General features: G+C 35.5%; 1 protein-coding gene across 1 annotated transcript; it reads left to right on the forward strand.

Moving 5' to 3' along the window:
• The first annotated feature begins 300 nt into the window (after nt 1-300).
• LOC117175562 (probable Xaa-Pro aminopeptidase P) lies at nt 301-19,122 on the forward strand. The gene is made up of 6 exons (XM_033365271.1): nt 301-343; nt 1,062-1,139; nt 4,748-4,923; nt 8,272-8,341; nt 9,604-9,673; nt 18,899-19,122. Exons 1-6 carry the CDS (start codon nt 301-303, stop codon nt 18,933-18,935), a joined length of 474 nt encoding a protein of 157 aa, XP_033221162.1. The 3' UTR covers nt 18,936-19,122.
• The last annotated feature ends 924 nt before the right edge of the window (nt 19,123-20,046 follow it).

A 20,046-nucleotide genomic window follows, 5' to 3' on the forward strand; every position in this document is an offset into this window, starting at 1 on the left:
GAAAAAGGATACAATTTAGGAACGAAATTTGATGCAAAGTACCATAATTTACAGAAAGTTATCGCTAAGGTAAAGGACATACAGACTAATCTACACGTCACAGAAGACCGAGCAATGGAGAATTTACATACGGTTGATATGGCGTGGAAAAACGACGACAATGGACATCAGTTAGAGGAAACCGCGTCATACGGTCAAGCAAGGGAAATTGATGTTTTTCCGCTAAAGGCATAGGTACTAGGGACAATGAACATCATGTACCGGATTTATTAGAACCACATCCGGATATTAATTACCATGATGTGGATAGCGAAATCCCAGAAAAACTACAGCACCTGCAAAGGTAATTTGGCCATGCTTTACTAGAGTTCAGATATGTAGAACCAACACTAAGGCATTCTCTGCCCAAAACGAACATCACAAATGATCTGCGTCCTCTAATAGCACATCTCGACAGCAATGTTTTACCTACGTATTTGAACTTAGCACAAACTGCGTTAGAGGTGCAAACACTTGTATACTGTGCAGCTATGGCAACCATTAGAACGTTGGGCCGGAAAACTGGGCCTACAAATGCAGTTTTTGTCCCAGCAAGGGATCGAGATCCTCCATGGAAGATCAGGTTGGATAATGATGTCATCAAAGTAAGGTGCAAGCAAGACACCGAAGTCCCTCAATTGGAAGATATGACTAACTACTGGTAGGGTGTTTGAGGACAAATGAACAGATGCAATTTGGACACTCCGTGGTTCAGACTGGGGAAAGCAAGGGCAAGCAATAGCTCTGGATTTTTCAGTGGTTTTGGAAAAGGCAAGTAACTAAAAAGCTCCAGGTCCGGACATGGTGCACAAATTTTGGTACAAGTACCTCATGAGTGTGCATCTTGAGTTGGCGAGGTGTTTTGAGAATACTATTATTGAAAACCCAACTCTGACGCCGGACTTTATCCTCCACGGTTCTACGTATATGTTCTAAACAACCAGACGCTGAAAATCCATCTGAATTTCGACTCCTAGCCTGTCTTTCAACAATTTATAAATGTCTTACATATATCATTGCAGAGAAGGTATATTCACATTGCGACGAGAATTTCATCCTTAAAGATGTTACTGTAGACGCTGATGCCATTTCTCAAGCTCGTAATCCTCTAAGAACTCACACATGTCATACATTGACTACAAGCGAGCGCTTCCTTCCATGCCGCATGACTATTTGCTTGAAGTCTCAAAACTTTACAAAATCTTCCCACGCATTATTGACTTTCTAAGTCATGTGATGAGGCTCTGGGGTACAAGAATCAAGTATTTTGATCTTGGACAACCAAGGATAACTAGATGAATACGCATTGCGACGGGTATAGTTCAAGAAGACTCCTTTAGTGCACTATGGTTCTGTTTAGCGTTGAACTCATTAAGCAAAACACTAAACCACATGTTTCATGGGTTCAGTACATGGATGAACTGAGCTTTACGCTAGTTCAATCCAGAAACTGCAGCAGCTGACCGATGTAATGAAGCAGTTTTCCAATGATATCCACATAAAATTCGGACTAGACAATTGCAGAACAGTGCAATCGCTGCAGGCGAATCATATAAATATCTGGGTATATTTGAATCTAAGGCTATTCAACATACGATAATAAAGACAAGCCTAACGCCTGACATCACTACGAATCTCAGATTGATTATAAATATTTTTTTCAACTCGGCAAACAAAATCAGGGAAATAAACACGTATGCCATCCCTGTCCTCACGTACTCTGTCGGATTCATCAAATGGTCTAACACCGACCTTGGAAAGTTAAACAAAATCGTCCACGTAGAAATGACGAAGCACCGAATGCACCACTAAAATTCAGAGATAGAAAGAGTATTTCGACCACGACATATAGGGGGTAAAATAAAGGCAGAAGAGGATTCGTCATTGCGATACAGGACAAGGTGTCAGTATCAGGAATGATCGAAAACACGCGTTACATCAAGATGTGGTTGAGTAGTGCCGATTATGTAGAGATACGAACGAATCCATCGAGCACATTATTAATGGCTGTCGCGTAATAGCTCAGAGAGAATATACGCACAGACATAATGATGAAGCGGACATTACACATAAACAACTTGCCCTAAACCTAGGACTCTTAAAAGAATGGATGCCTTTTTATAGATACATTCCCGTGCCCGTTTTCGAAAGAGAAGATTACATCTTCTATTGGGATGTTACAATACAAACGGATCATTACATCCCGGCCAATCGACCTGACATCGTGATGCGAGAAAAAAGGTGGAACTCTACATCATCGACATTGCTTGTTTACTTAACCGGAATTTGCAGTCAACCTATACATCGAAGATCCACAAGTATAGTGACTTAAGGCATAAAGTAAAGGCCATTTCGAGGAATGTGAAGTCGGGTCAGTCAGTAGGGTATTTGCAGCAGCTCAGAAGGCGGTTTTACTAAACACCTGTCGCACTAGAAGAAACTTTCGTGACCATCATTATGTTAATATCTGAATCTCAATATATTTACTGTCCAATATTTGACAGACAATTTTTGTTAGAGTTGGCTTTTTATTTTGTTTTATTATTTTAATAATCTGCACGGACCTCTCCTAGTATATATAATCAATTTTGAGCGCATTTATGTAATCCAATTAAGTGATCTGATTAGAGCAGTGTGCTTAGTCTGACATATAGTTAAAGCCTGTTTTTCCCCAATATTCACGGACTAGGTTCCAGCCAAGTCCGGACGACTAACCAACTGAGCCACCGAGACTCTTTATTATAGTTTTAGTTACTTATTTTTTGTTTTTAACTTGTCATGTGAACCTGTTTTTTATAATGGCCACGTACTAAGCCAAGTGACTGATGAGATGATGATGCTATAAGTTAATTTATTCCAATGTTTGAAATCTTTTGCAATGATGTTATCGGAACAGAATTAGGAGCATGGTGTAGATTGGAGTTTGTCTTTTAATGCTGCGCGTCAAAAGACACGCGCGACTTTTAAAGCGCAATTATTTCCGAATTAATCTGATGCATTCAGTGCTTCGTCATTTCTACATAGATGATTCTTTTTAATCGTACCAAGTCGGTGTTAAACCATTTGATGAGGCCGAAGGAGTACATGAGGACAGAGATGGCATATGTGTTGATTGTCCTGATCTTGTTTGCCGGCTTAAAACAACTCTTCAGAATAAATCTGAGGCTTGTAGTGAAGGCAGCCGTTAGGCTTTTCTGAACTGCCGTATGCTGAATACCCTTAGATATAATAACACCCAGGTATTTATATGATTCGCCTTCTGAATCGCTTGCTGAAGTTTCCAGTCCGAACTAGCGTATAGTTATAAAATAACCCAATAACCAAAATTTTTCAAAGAGAACTTACTGAAGAATTCCAAAATTTCTTATTTCAATATCCGACTTTCTTTAAACGTTATGTAGATAATTTCTAAAAATACAGAAAATAAATAATAATTCTGTTATCTGTTTATTCTTAAAATTAGCATTTTTATCCTTAGCAAATTTACTAAGTGTCTATAGGCCGACTTTTCACCACCGCTTTATGTTTTTATCAATGCTGTAAGGTATGAAAGGTTTTTCTTAATCCTACAAAAGTAAAAGAAAAAATATGTTTGAAATTCAAGTGAAAATCCTTGAAATATAAATATTATAAAGAGCTGTTAACGCAGAGTTGAAAAAAACTTCGAAAATAAAAATTGAAAATTTTGAAAAATAATTTTAAATGATTTTCAATCCCGAAATTGTGACAAATAATTAAAAATCAGATACTACAAAAAACTCACTATGTTAAGTTTCATACAATTTAAGCAATATCTTGAAGTTTTTGCGAGCTGTTAAAGTTTTCAGTCCCAGAACTCCAGAACTCACGAGTCTTTTTTATATTGTCTTTATTCGAATTTTTATATAGTGTATTGTGCTACGAGTGCTAGTTACTCATACTATTGTTTTCATAAGTGCGTAACAAGCGTTTGTGGTGACGGGGGGTCGGAGGGCAGAGCCCCCCGACAGAAGAAAAGCATCTACTAGTTTATAAGTCACGTAGTCATTAAAAATAATGGTCCAACACCTACGCGAAAAAGAAGACTTTTTGCGTCTAAAAATAGTCGTCACAATGAGCTGTTTCTCAATCGTTGACGTGAGCGTTAAAAAATAGCATGTTTTTCCTACTAGGGAAGAAAAGTTTCCTAGGAAGGGGGAAAAAGTACGCAGAAAAGCGGGAAAAAATGATGCTCTTTCGTGAGTATGTCATTGAATAAACCGTTACGTGGTGCCATCTAAAACTCAGATTGACACTTTGCAACACAGTCAATGTATATCCGTGACTGGACGCTACATCCAGTGATCCTAATCTTGGCGTGTGGAGGTAATACATTTGCGTTATCTATGCGTAAAAGGAACACGGCGCGGCATAATATTGCCATGATAACGAGTTGTTGCTTCGTGTTCCACTTAAGGGCGCTAGTGCAAGCACAGTACTTCTTCATGCCAAAGTTGGGATCACTGACAGCGTCGATTGGCTTGAAGAAGTATATTTTTTATTTGACAAAAATAACTTCGTGGTGTATTTAGCATTTTGCGGTTCTTAAATAGACATGCAAAGTATCAGTTCTTACGTAGTATAAAGAAGCGTTATGTTTTGCTTTCCTGAAAATATTTGTCCCTGTCACTTACATTGTTCTGTCTTGACACCGTTCACTTATTTTATCGAAATTCGTTTTATCTTTTAGAACCTGGGTTTTACGAAAATGGAAAGTTTGGCATTCGACTGGAGAATATAGAACTTATAGTAAAAGCAGACACAAAGTACAATTTTAACAATCGAGGCTACCTTACGTTTGAAACTGTAACATTAGTTCCGATTCAAAGCAGTTTATTGGACATTGATCTGCTTAGTGACGCAGAGGTAAGTTTAACTTGCAACATAAAAAAGTACTAAAATATGTTTAGTGTTTGAAGAGTTACCTGAGGAGTTAACCTTTCTCGAAACCTGGTGTACACTAGGTTGGTCCAAAATAAGTAGCTGTTTGAATTACCACTGGCGTTGGTAGACTTGTGTAGCCTAGCCGAAAAAAATGTACTCATTTTTTTTAGAATCAGTTTTTTGCCCTTGGAAAGCACGCAGTTCTTCTCAGCATCAATAATTTCAGTTAGAATGCATCCGAAAATTGATTGGATATTTTTTAAGGGGAATGTTCATAATTTCGATAATAGTAGCAATTTCATTAAATGTTTAATCGCTAAAAATAAGACTAATTACAATTGAGAATAGGAGTCACTCCTTAGACAACAGGATATTATGATATAAATTATATGTAAAAATAATAATAGAATTAAAAGATTTTGTTTGTAATACTTTCATTCTGTTGTCATTTCTTATTGTGGTTGTATTATTTTTGTGTGCAAAATTTGGTTTCGTGTAAATTATAGCTAAAAATATACTTTCAAATACTGTACAAATCTTTAAACTGTAAAAGTCATTTTTTTGTGTATTTCGATATTCCATATTTTTTTCTTTTCCGGTATAAATATTTTAAATATATTTATTACAAGAACTATTGCCGGCGGCATTAGCTGCGCAGTGAATCTAGACTCGGGAAGAGTTCATTTGTCAATTCATTTGGGGCGTAAATAGCATTCGGGTGGGTGACCAACTGCGACGTATGACCAGGTTGTGTATTCACTGCGTTTTATCTAGTCATAAGATTTCATCGGATTTAAACTTTGTCAGGTTCACGAAGAAAAAAGTTTTCTGAAATGATGCAACGTGGCACTTAGAATAGTTCTCTCAGTTCAGTTATATTTTGTTGCGAAGTTTACTTTAGCCTATGTATTTTTTTTCTTCTGTGAAAAATAGTGTTATATATTATTAACATACTTTTTGTTATTTTTATGTGAATAGAGGCGATGTGTTTTCTAACCTCAAACTGTGCAATATTGATCTAAAAACTTATATTTGAACAATAATTAATTTTTGTGCAGAATTATATCCTCGCAAGAATATTGTTTTGATGAGATAAAAACCAATGAGAAAAAAGTAGAATCCAGTTGTTCTAAAGAATTTTTTGTACAAATGCTTCGACTGTGCGTTCTCAAACCAAGAGTACCTGCTGAATATTGTTAGGAAAATTATCTTCAAATACACTTATCCAGGGCTGATCCCGAAGGAAAAGACCCCAAGCGGAGACGGAACAACCGTGCTAAAAGCTGAGTGACAGCTGGGTCAGGTGTCTTGTAACTGTGACTCTGGAATACTGACAAAGAACATGAAACACGACGACGAACCGGTAAAACCTCTACATTGAGTGGACGAGTTAACTTAAGGATGACTTGCAAGACTGCTACGTTACCACATTCTGAGGTGCCAGAGAAACCCAGAACTTCAGCAGATTTAGCATCAGTCCTTGCGAAATAGAGCCGTCAACCACGGAAAGCAGGCTACCATCACATACTGATCTATGCGAAGCTTTTGACAATCAAGTAGCATATTGTTTACAAAATATGGGTGTTATCTGGCACAAGTAGGAGAATACGGAAGATTCTCCATTATGGCGGCGTTAAACAAGATTTCTGCGACTAAAATGTTTGCGCTACTAGTTCTAATCTACTCACTTGGGTTAGTTCTCTAGGCGAAAAATGAGCTCACGACCCTATACATTGCCACGCGTAAGATCATGCATATGCATTAAAATGGTCAGGAATCATGAGATAATTGGCAAAGTAGCGTTCCTTCACAAAGCTGCGGGAAAGGTGACCGAGACACTTGGACTGATACTTATCCTTAGAAGTGAGGAAAATGCATTACTCCATTTAGATACCTCACTTCTAAGAGCCGAAGTAAAGAAAGACTAGGTCGAAAACTACCGCCAACAGCTCCTCACCATATGGATGTTCTATGAGGATCCCCGATGAGGGTCCAGCTCGGTTGCCCTCACGGATCAACGATTAAAATTTGAAAGTCCAAAGGACTATGTTCCATATGGGCCCTCGCAGGGGACCTGGATCGGTTGCCCTCACGGATCTACGATTAAAATTTCTAATTTTGAAGGATTTTTTAACACAACTCATTTTAAGGTTTCATGAGTTCAGACTTACAAATAATGATTTTCTGTAAAAAATTAAATGACTCTTTTGTGAAATTCGAATGTTCACCATATGGATTTTCTATGAGGGTCCCCGGCGAGGACCCAGCTCGGTTGCCCTCACGGATCTACGATTAAAATTTCAAAGTCCAAAGGACGTATATTCTTTCGACACTACTAATTTTAAGATTTCATTAGTTCAGACTTACAAACAATGAATTCCTATCAAAAATTGGATGACTCTTTTCTGAAATTCGAACTCGCGCAATATGGATGTTCTATGAGGATTCCCGGCAAGGACCCAACTCGGTTGCCCTCACGGATCAACGATTAAAATTTCTGAGTTCGAAGAGTGAATATTTTTTTCACACTACTCATTTAAAGGTTACATGAGTTCAGACTTACAAATAATGATTTTCTGTCAAAAATTGTAAAGCGGGTTAGCGCACCAAGGAAGGGAGGAGGAGGTGGATGCCAAAAGAAAAGGGTTAAACACGAAATAAGAGACGCGGGGTAAATGTAATGAGCAGTTTATTCACCACTTACAGTCACGGACGCGAGTTACCGATCCACGCTGCAGGTATTCGTAGAAGCCCACTACGAGGCAGCGAGGTGATCCGGGTGAGGGTCCTAGGAGATGATAAGCAGCACCGACGAAGGTGAAGGCAGGAGTCATAAGGCGTCGGAACAACATGGAATAGCGGTTTCTCCATAAGTCGGTCCGACGGTAACGAGAGCACTCACTCTTACTAATCGGTTTTCGGCTGAGCGAACGAGCCAAGACTGACCGGCCCGACGACGGCAAACGCGTTGTCCGCCACTTCGGGACCCCTCGGGGGGTTCCGCCATGTCCCGGTGGCGGCCCAGCACCCTTCACATGCGGGGTTGCCCCGAGCTTAATTTGTAGTAACATTTCTGTTACAATTGAATGACACTTTTTTGAAATTCGAACTCACACAATATGGACGTTCCATAAAGGCCCCCGCGGAGGACTCAGCTCGGTTGCCATCATGGATCCACGATTAAAATTTCAAAATACAAAGGACGTATATTTTTTTGACACCACTAATTTTAAGATTACATGTGTTCAGGCTTACAAATAATGATTTTCTTTTAAAAGTTGAATGATTCTTTTCTGAAATTCGAACTCTCACAATATGGATGTTCCATAGCAACCCCCGGCGAGGGCTCAGCTCGGTTACCCTCACGGATCAACGATTGAAATTTCAAAGCCCAAAGAAGGTATATTTGTTTGACTATACGAATTTTAAGGTTTGATGAGTTCAGACTTACAAATAATGAATGTCTGTTAATAATTGAATGACTCTTTTCTGAACTTCGAACTTTCACCATATGAATGTTCTATGAGGGTCCCCGGCCAGGGCCCAGCACGGTTGCCCTCACGGATCAACGATTAAAATTTCTAAGTTCAAAGGATGAATATTTTTTTGACACTACCAATTTTAAGGTTTCATGAGTTCAGACTTACAAACAATGATTTTCATCTAAAAATTGAATTATACTTTTCTGAAATTCGAACTCTCACAAAATGAATATTCCATAGGGGCACCCGCAGGGTAACCAGCTTGGTTGCCCTTACGGATCAACAATTAAAATTTCTAAGTTCGAAGGCTTAATATTTTTTAACACTACTAATTTGAAGGTTTCGTGAGCTCAGACTTACGAATAATGATTTTCTATCAAAAATTGAATGACACTGTTCTGAAATTCGAACTCTCACTTTTGGATATTTAATAGGGGCCCCCGCAGGAGACCCAGCTCGGTAGCCCTCACGGATATACAAATAAAATTTCTAATTTTAAGGTTACATGAGTTCACACTTACAAACGATGATTTTCTTCTAAAAATTGAATTATACTTTTCTGAAATTCGAACTTTCACAATATGAATGTTCCATAGGTGCCCCCACAGGGGACCCAGTTCGGTTGCCCTCACGGATCAACGATTAGAATTTCAAAGCCCAAAGAGGGTGTATTTTTTTGGAACTACTTATTTTAAGGTTTCATGAGTTCAGACTTACAAACAATGAGTTTCGGTCAAAAATTGAATGACTCTTTCTGAAATTGGAACTCTCACAATATGGATGTGCCATAGGAGTCCTCGGCGAGGGCCCAGCTCGGTTGCCCTCATGGATCTACGATTAAAATTTCTAAGTTTGAAGGGTTAATATTTTTTAACACTACTAATTTTAAGGTTTCATGAGTTCAGTCTTACAATCAATGATTTTCTTCTAAAAATTGAATTATACTTTTCTGAAAGTCGAACTCTCACAATATGAATATTTCATAGGGGCCTCCGCAGGGGACCCAGCTCGGCTGCCCTTACAGATCAACGATTAAAATTTTTAAGTTCGAAGGGTGAATATTTTTTTAAAACTACTAATTTTAAGGTTTCATGAGTTCAGACTTACAAATAATGATTTTATTTTAAAAATTGAATGTCTCTTTTCTAAAGTTTGAACTTTCACCATATGGATGTTCTAGTAGAGTCCCCGGCGAGGGACCAGCTGGATTGCCCTCACGGATCAACGATTAAAATTTCTAAGTCGGAAGGGTAAATATTGTATATCTTTTATCCTGCTTTTAAAAAAATGCTAAGTTTCTTTTTTATGAAAAATTTTTAATGTTCATAAAACATTACATTTCCCGTCATTGTAAAAAGTTGCAAAGTAGTCTACAATGTGAAAAAACAAAATCTTACGCGAAGAAAAATGGTAACCGATATAAATGATTGATTCAATAATTATCTTATTGATATTCCTGTTAACGCTTCGTGCATTTTACATTTACATAACGTCGGATAATAATAAATAATTAGAAAAAGAGAGCTTAAAATTTGGTATTTTATCTTTTGCGGACTGTAGCTTATGAGGATGGTTTTTCACCGAGTTTTAACTTGTCGGTTTAGCGCAGTGGTTAGCACTCCCGACTTTTAAGCGATAGGTTTAGGTAGAGATGTGTAGGTTCGATACCCCGTATCGTTAGAAATTTTATTTGTAATATAATGTTAAAAAATATAATATATGTATTCACTCTTAACACGACTATTCATATTTGCAGTCAAAATACTCGCAATCAATTAATATTTCTTTCTTCACACCTTTTTTGTCATATCGTTAGTGTATAGCAGTACGGTACGAGTTAGCACTGACGCAGTACTGCGCCCATGGCGAGTTTCCTATTGTGGTAGTACTGTGTCAGTAACTATCTCCAAAGCTAGCCCAACACTGACAGCCTAGTACAAAGTAGTGTTGTCATCCCAGAGATATGCCAGTGCAGGTGCTAGCACTGACAAAAAAAACAAGAGGGCTTTCATGATGGCAACCATGAGGGATCCATGAGGGAAGCCCATGCGTGGCCCCTATGAATCAGCATTTCGTTTCCATAAGGGACCATGCCTGGATTGCCCTCATGGCTTCCACAAGGCATGAGGGCAATCCATGTGGGAACTGACGGGTTCCCCCTCCATTTGTCCACATGGGTCGTAAATCAGAAGTATGTTTTGGACACTCAGGAATCGATTTATGATGTTTTTATAACGTGTGTGTGTGTGACGTAAAAATACGGTATGATAGACTCGATATATTTTAGAGTTATTAGCCTTTTCTTTACGTCTTTGTGTATCAAAAAAATGTATATGGTTTTTATTTTGATTGGCCCTTATTTATGTCTCAATTGAGGTTTTTTCTTTTCTCACCTCATATGACCGGAAACGATCACACGAGGATAAAACCACCTTCTCGCACAGCATGTCGAAATGCACTATTCAGATGATGTGTTACCAGCAGCTTGCCTTTAGGTGGTTCTTATTCAAGTGAGAGCTCCAATTTTCTCATTCAATTTAAAAAGGTGTTTTGGAGAAACTTCCACTTAAAATAATTATTTACAAACTTTTATATTTTTGGTCCAGAATGCATCAGTGTATGCTAAAAATTGTACAATGTCGTTAACATTTTTTATTATTTTGTTGAAAATTCGACTATTTGTTAAGAAATCCATCTTTTTCAATCGAAAATTCAACTAATTTGTTGAAAATTCGCCTTTTCGTTTGAACATTTATCTTTTGGTTAGAAAAGTATCTTTTTGGTTAAAAATATAACTTTGAATGTTGAATGCTAGATGAATGTTTTATTCTTTTAAAACAAATAATTCTTTAACAAAATTTAACTGTTTTAGATTTCAAATTAAATTATATTTGTTTGAAGAATCATCATTTCACTTGAAAATTCAATGATTCCGTTGAAAATTAATATTATTTTGTTTTATTGAAAATTAAACTAAATATTTGGTGGAAAATTCATCATTGTTAGGTGAAAATAAACGTTTTTCTTCAACATTCGTCTTTTCGGACTTAAGAGTCGAATGCTTTTTCAAACATTCGACTATGTAGCTTAAAAAGTCAACTCTTTTATTGAAAATGCAGTAACATTTGACTCGATTAGTATTGGAAATAATATTTATTATAAATACTGGAAAGTCAGCCGAAAACAGTGTAATTTTTGACTGGAAACCCCAGGAAATATCATTGCATTTTATTAAAGTTCGATTGGGACCACTTTTTAATAATCATGCCTGAAAAAGGCCCCTTAAACTGCAATGCATTTGACCGTGACAAAGTTTCGTGTAGATAGTTTAGTTCTATATTACGGAGGGCGTTTAAAAAATTTATGCTAATTAATATTTAAAAAATATTAAAGAAAATAAGCCGGTAAATTTCGAAAATCACTTGGGAGCCTAACGGTAACTTACCGGTATGTTCTCGACGTTACTTTGGTAAATTACTGTCTTTCTACCTCTAACGCTACAACGACTTTTCTATCAGCTTCACTGAGAAACTGAGTACTCAGTCAGTAACTAAAGGTACAAACTCGCGTGGCGAATTGTAGAAGCTTTAAAATCCCAAATAAATTGTATTATGGACATCAGCGCCCTCAACTCTGTAGCACCTTTTCATTTAGGACACACAAGATGTATTTCAGACGCTAACCCCATTTCCGTCGGATCAACGAGATCCATTCAATTTTTTGTCGATCCTTATGTAAAATGATTCCAAAATCAAAAAAATGTGTAACGCTACTCTGGCAAATGTGCCGTTTTCGAAATATTTGCAATCAGTTATTTTTTTATAAACGTAAAAATTAAACATTCCTAATCAAAAAATTTTTTAATTTTGTCTACCTTTATTGAAAAGTACATGAAAAACAACAGTTCTACAGATTTTTTTGCTACGACGAATAATTATTGCAAAAAATAAAATAACCTATAAAATAAGTATCAACAAATACTCTTACCAATAAACGAATAAATATTTTATGAATGACAAAAAAGTAACACTCTTTTAAAATTACCAACTGAAATACACATTTTTGTAATGAACACTAATCCCCTAAAGTTAATCATTTGCAAGATAACACAGCATTAGTCAGGTGTCAGTTTATTTCGAATTTAGGCAAATTAGCGAATGTCTCTGCTTCTGTGTGTAATAAAAATAAGGGGAAAAAATCTGAGAAATTTCGGACATTACTATGAATTCAGTCATACCATTTAATCTATTGTACGTTTATTTGTTAAACAGTTATTCAAATCTATTTTTTAGGAGGGTGACATTACCCCTTAAGTGATACAGTAAACTTGGAAGCGGGGGGTCAGCACGCACACGGCAGGCACGCTGAAGATCTAAAGGCGTAGACACTGTGCAACGGTTATGGGTATAACGCTTCAGTCTGCCCCTAACCCTTGCACCGTACCTACGCCCTTGGGTATCAGTTTCAGATCTATTGTCATACTTTAAAAAATTGATAGTTATAACTCTTCAAAGAATAATTAAATAAAGCGGAGAAGCAGAGATAGTGGCTCAAAACTTAAACAATTGTACAGTTCTATATATTACAAATTCACAATTTTAGGCCACATAAAGAATAAGTTTACAAATGTTGACAGCTTAAAAGCGATCAAATTAAACAATTATCCCAATTTGCATACATTTGAACAATTTACCGATAATTTCGATTTACACCGGAGTCTCGCTTTACTGGCGGTTTCGGGTGTAACCTCAATTGCCTTCACACTATCTTGGGACTCTAAGAACCGGAAGCAATCAGGGGCAGGTGAACCATTTCTGTTAGAGCTTTGTTAAATAAACAAACTATTTTTTTTGTATTTTTGCCATGTCGGTTTTATAAGCAAAAATGAAGCAAGCATCCAGAACCATATTATCACTTGTTTTCGAAGATTTTTTCCTTAAATTTAATAACTTTCCACTTTATTCTTTAACCCATTAACACCTGAAAGGACGATTTGTTTATGCTTTTTTCAACCGCGATTTTAAATGTGAATCTGATCGTAAAAAAAATTCAGACAAGTAATATGCGATGTAAAATTTTCCGAACTTGCAATTGGTGCTGTCAGAATTTTGAAAAAACGTCATATTAACAAAGTTTTATTTATTTATTTAACAAAAAATACGAAATTTCGAATGTCAAAAATTTTTCATTTCACATTTTTACACAGAAAAGTTCGTTGAATTTTTATAATTTGTGAATTTTTTGCGTCCATGAAAGCTAACCTTCAAAATCCATGTATAGATTTTTTCAAATTCAAGATAGCAGCATCCAATATGGCGGCTTAAAGCGAAATTTTTTTTTGCTTATTTAGATATTTCTTTTATTTATTTTTAAAGAATGTTGATGATGCATGTTTATAAAATTGCGTATAGGGGGGTTTTTTGGGTCACTGGTTACGAATCTATTATCAGTTTTCACAAATTCAAGATGGCAGATCCAATTTGTCGGCCAACAATTTCGAAAATTGATCAATTTCTATGAAAGTCAGTATGCAGGGGTTTATTGGGCCGATGATTACGAATCCATCGTCAGTTTTACAAATTCAATATGGCGGATCCAATATGGCTGCTAAAAATTTCGAAAATTGTTCATGACTATGAAATTCGATTTACGGGTTTTTTTTAGGTCGCTGATTACGAATCGATTATCTGTTTTTACAAATTCAACATAGCGGATCGAATATGCCGTTCAAAATTGTCGAAATTAGTTGATAGTATCGATTAATCTGGTATATTACAATTTCCGGGTAGCTTATCACTGAATGCACTATTGTATACCATACCAGCGGCGTAGCCAGGATTTTTTCGGGGGGGGGGGGGGGGCTTCGATTTTTTCGGAAGGGGCTTCGGGTTTATCTATAGGCAAAGAGTGGGGGGGAGGGAATGGAATAATTACTACTTGTGTACTTATCCTAAGTAATTTTTCTCGTGCAACTCATATAGGTTACATGTGAATCTTCATCTTTTACATTATATTTATTTCTCATTCAAAAATTATTTTTATCCATGTGCAAATTATAGCAGCCCTTCATAAATAAAATACAGCAGTTTATTCGTTTGGTTACAGTTCTGTCTGTAAAAAAACTTTCCTCACAAAAATTTTATGTAAGTAGTACATAAAAGTTTTTCTCGTTAAAAACCCTTTTTGACCTCAGGGCGTATCAGAAGTGGCCGAAAAATGAATTACTTCGAAAAGCCTCGAGCGGTCGGAACGCACAATTTTTCGTACTTCAAACTTCAAACGCGTTTATCTCGAAACGCGTTTTTTTGGGTTCTTCGCCACGATTCCAACCGATCTACTGGGTCGATTTCATTCAAATTTTTTGATAATATTCAGAAAAGACTTGGCTTTCGCATGAACCTCGGTCTTGATTCCTCATTAATGATTATTAACAATTTGATCTAGTTAATGTTTTAAAAAAGTGAGCAAAAAACGAAAAATTACAAAAACTTTCACAATTTGTTTATTAATTAATATTTTTCATAATTGAGGTTCATGCTATAGCCATTTATGTGCTCTTCACAAAAAATTGTGGTTTTTGTGTTTCAGATGATGCAAAGTTGAAAAATCATGGCGACCGTTTTTCAACATAGCGTCATCAGATAGCCCAGCAATTGGCCGGATATTAATGAAAAATAAAAATTAAATTCTTTTCCATTAGTTAATAACATGCCTTACGACATACTAAGAAGTTGTAAATGTTAAATAAAAATAAATAACAAAAAAACGTTCTTCAAAAAAAGATCATTAAAACCTGGCTACCCCCTTCACATGACATTGATAATACACTTACAATCTAATATCATTAGTAAAAACATATAATGGATTCGTTACCAGCGACCTAAAAAAAACCCTGTAAACCCACTTTCATAGTAAATGAAAAATTATTGACATATTTGACCGCCATATTGGATCCGCCATCTTGAATTTGTGAAAACTGATAATAAATTCGTAACCAGTGACCCAAAAAACCCCCCTATACGAAATTTTATAAACATGCATCATCAACATTCTTTAAAAATAAATAAATAAAAGAAATATCTAAATAAGCAAACAAAAATTTCGCTTTAAGCCGCCATATTGGATGCTGCTATCTTGAATTTGAAAAAATCTATACATGGATTTTGAAGGTTAGCTTTCATGGACGCAAAAAATTCACGAATTATAAAAATCCAACGACGGTTTCTGTGTAAAAATATGAAACGAAAAAATTTTGTCATGCGAAATGTCGTGTTTTTTTTGTTAAAGAAACAAATAAAACTTTATTAATATGAGTTTTTTCTCAAAATTCTGACAGCACGTATCGAAGGTTCACAATATTTTACATCGAATAAGACTTGTCCCAATTTTTTTTACTATCGGATTCACATTTAAAATCGCGGTTGAAAAAAGCATAAAAAATCGTCCGTTTAGATGTTCATGGGTTAAGTAGGTAAGTATGGTTTCTTACAGGAATTTTTTCTCTAAAACTAATTGGCTCCATGCAAAATGAATAATTGGTGCAACGCGCTAAAATGACTTCTAACAAAGATCAGTGTTCATTACAAAAATGTGTTGTTTAGTTAAGACTTTCATTCATAAAATATTTTTTTGTTTTTTGACAAAAGTATTTGTTGCCAATTATTTTACAAATTACTTGATTTTTTAAACTAAATATTCGTCGTGACAAAAAATTGCTTAAACGAATATTTTTTTTCATGAGCTTTTCTAACAAGAGGAAGAAAAAATTTCAAAATTTGGTTATTTTGAATGTTTAATGTTAGTACACAGTGGGGTCAAACCGGAAAACACTGGACGAAAGTCCAAAAAGTCAAGTAATCGTCTTGAAATTGACGACTCGGGGGTTTTCGAGTCGCTGGTCACGAATCTGTACTCAGAATGACAAAATTCAAAGATGGCGGATCCAATATAGTGGACCCGATTTTTAAAATGTACTTAGATTCTGCACAAGATTGGTATATGTGGGCTTTTGGGGTCGCTGATCACGAATCTGAACTCTGAATGGCAAAATTCAAGATGGCGCATCCAATATGCTGAACAAAATTTTTTTTAAATATTTGGATTCTGACCAATATTGGTATATGTGGGGTTTCGGGGTCACTAATTGGGAATCTGAAGCTTGGAATTCTGAAATTCAATATGGTGGACATTATTTAAAACAATAAAAATGTTCAAACTTGGTATGTGTGGGTGTTTAATTAACACAACATTTACTATTAATTTTTATTTTTTATTTTAAACCCAAAAAAGTTAAATATTAGTTACGCGTTAAATAAAAATTATTCAGTAAATTAGAAAATCAAAATGATAATATTTGCTTATTGCACGGTTTGTAGTTCAGTACAAAACTCCTATTCATAATGAGACTCAGACAAAGATTTTAATGGTTTCTGTGCGATAGGCCGACAATTTGAAGTGAATGGGTCACTCATTTCCAAAAATCGCTTAAAAACCTCTTCCATTGTCTTTTCTGTATCATGTTTTCCTACGAAGCGTAGCCGAAATTCCATAAATAATTTATTACAAGCCTCCTGTGCTTCCTCAGATGGTTGAACAATCGGCAAAAGTGAGCTACGGATTATATCCTTTCCATGCATCAAAAGCTTATGTACAGCAGTAGGCATATAACACTAACCGTGTAGCGCAACATATTGATGAGCTGTTTATAAAGCATACTTTTCATAAGCTTCAATATCGATTTCAAAACCGCATGCTATTGCTTGTAGTATAACATGGAAGTGAACAATAAGTTCCTTATCTAAGCCAATTATTTGTGCTACCTTTTCGGAATTCTGAATTCATAAAAATTTCGATTAAAATCAGGCGGGCAGAAATGGGTAGCTGAAACTTAAATGTTTTATTTGTAATACGTTAATCTACAACCTCTAATAGTTTTTAATGCTCAGTAATACTTAATATTTTACTATTTTACTTAAAAACTGCCAATATTTTTAATTCCTTAGATTGAAAATCACATGCGCTACTATCATCCTCATAATTTTTTGCTTAATACAGTTCAATTTCATAAGTGGTTGTAATAATTTACTTACCTGTAGGAGTTGATTCCATTTTATTTGAATGGATTTGATATTTCCAAAGATTCTGGCTGATTCAAACACCTACGTCTCTTTTTCTGTCTTCTCAACGAAGCACTGTCTGCTCGCAAGAACGCTACGTTGCAACTAACACCAGCATGCTGGTAGTCGAGTTGGGGTTTATGATGAGTGAATTCGACTGCACTAGGGAGTACTGTAGCCAATCCTAGGTCGAAAAATGCCCATTAGAAACTTTCATTATTTTGACTTTCGTCCGGGTTTTTTTCGGTTTGGCCCTACAGTGAAACGGCACATTTGCCAGAGACGTGCTAGATAGTTTTGGATTCTGGAGATCATTTTACATAAGAATCGAAAATGGGTTTGAACGGAAATGGGGTTGGTGTCTGGATTATTAGCACCTTTTCATATGGTTTCTCCGAGCATACATCTTCATGCATGATAAAGTTCGGCCCACTTTTTTTTATTTTTACATTTGGACAGGTCGATGTGCAGATTATCGTATAAACGAATTGTTGTTCATCGGCGTGATTTCTTTCGAATGAAAAAAAACTTGATCTCGACTTATTTTGACTAATTATAATAATCGATAGGGATATACATGCAATCATAGAGGCACGGTGTCTAAAGCCTATTTTGAAAAATTAAAATTATATTTCGTGCATTAAAAAATATTTGGTTTGTCTTTCGCTTTGAATAATTTTCTGCTTGATCGGGGTTTTTATTAAAATTAAAAAATAGGGGAAAAATGTCAAAAAAGTTTAGTTTTAGTCATATTCAAAAATTTATAATTTGAGGAAAAACTATATTTTTAGATCTCCAAATCCCCAAATAGAAAAGGGGCTGCAGAAAATATGTCAAATAATGATTGCAAAACTTCTGCAAGACTTTAAAGTTATGTGTGAACATTCGGAAATTGCCGTTTTCTTCGCTATAAAGTGAAATACTGTTCATTACATAAAAACAAAGAAGCTGCAATCATTTTTCTCAATTGATTCTGTAGCTAAAACTTATTGTTAAAAAAAATACAATTTTAAAATGGTTTCAGCATGCCCTAAAATATTTTTGAAGAAAAAAAAGTATGGAGGTAATTTTCTGCTATTCAAATAAAAATTTTAGGGTGGAGCATCTTAAAATTTAAGGGGTAAGATTATTAAAAAAAAAGATGAAGCAAGAGAAGGAGAAAGAGACAGAGAACGAGGGGTATTCTTATTTAAAAAATGTTTAATTAAAATAATAAGTGCACAAGATGTCAAATACTATCAGATACTATAATGAAATTTTTTCACATGAATGGTAGTCAGTAGTTTTTTCGCGACAGGATATTGCTGATTTTTTGCTATTTTCACTCATACGTATTTCATAATTATGGATTTTTTTCAGATTGAATACCTCAACAGTTATCACGCAAAGTGTCTGAACACTTTAAAACCCCTTCTTCAAGGACCTGAGAACGCTCAAGCTCTTACTTGGCTCGAGAAACATACTAAGCCAATATCAAAGCATTGACGAAGAACCAATTTTTGAAACTACGACAATACACAAGAATGTTTAAAAACCTATGTATTAATTAGTTTTTATAAAATAAATGGATGTGAAATAAGTCACCAATGTCTACTCAATAATTTAGAAAATCGTCAACCTTTTTCTTATTTTGTAAGTCAAATTGAAATGTTCTGGAAAGTAATCAAATAGTTGCCAGTTTCATTGTCATACAGTATCACTCGTCGGATCAGGATGGACCGGGTCTCCACATTCGATCGCGCAGGTAGCAGAAGCAACTCTAAGCTACAACTTCTGGTAGAAACATATCTGGAAATTTTTAGGGCTTTTAATGTTTGACCTTCCGTTACCGAGAAGTGTTCAAGTGGAGATGACTTCCCTTTGCGAATTTCTATATAGCGAGTTCCGATCCAGCGGAGCTTACCTTATAATCGAACATTAAATAATAACACATTCTTATGTTATTAGTACATACTAAGGTAGCTCTTATTTTCAAAGCTTGACTTTTCTTCACGCTACCCCCCATTTTGGTTCCATTTTATGTAGAAATAATGCGTGTAAAATTTGAGTTTAATTGGACTAAGCAAAAGGGTTCTTATCGGCCCTTGAAAATCACAAAACCATACCAAAAATCAATTTTATTTATTTATTTTGCAAAATATTAATTATATGCAAAAAAGGTTGATGCAAAAGTTGTAGATCTATTAAAAGTGCACATATTTTTTTTACAACTTTTTCTTCTATGACCAACCGTTTTCGAGAAAAGTGCGATTTTTTACTACAAATCTTGACTCATAGACAAAGACTATTTTTTATAATCTGGAAACTTTCGGCGATAAGCACTCACAATCTGAAGCACATACTGTTTCTGTTCGTTTTTCGTGAATAATTTATTATACTCTTCCATAAGCTTAACGCCTCTCTCAGCCGAATCATTTACAACAGTTCAATTTATTTACTAATTCAAGTCCTTTAACAAAACTTTCATTTTTAGGCCACGTCGACGGTTCTGTCCCAAGAAATTCATC

This window comes from Belonocnema kinseyi, chromosome 6 (genome assembly GCF_010883055.1).
Source record: "Belonocnema kinseyi isolate 2016_QV_RU_SX_M_011 chromosome 6, B_treatae_v1, whole genome shotgun sequence".
Classification (NCBI taxonomy): Eukaryota; Metazoa; Arthropoda; class Insecta; order Hymenoptera; family Cynipidae; genus Belonocnema; species Belonocnema kinseyi.

What these genes read in the sequence shown, in the direction of transcription:
- LOC117175562 (XM_033365271.1), top strand. Translation starts at nt 301, where the DNA reads ATGTGGATAGCGAAATCCCAGAAAAACTACAGCACCTGCAAAG. An exon ending in TGATGCCATTTCTCAAGCTC is followed by an intron (nt 1,140 to 4,747) that starts GTAATCCTCTAA and finishes TTTATCTTTTAG; the next exon opens with AACCTGGGTTTTACGAAAAT. An exon ending in ATCTGCTTAGTGACGCAGAG is followed by an intron (nt 4,924 to 8,271) that starts GTAAGTTTAACT and finishes GATGTTCCATAG; the next exon opens with CAACCCCCGGCGAGGGCTCA.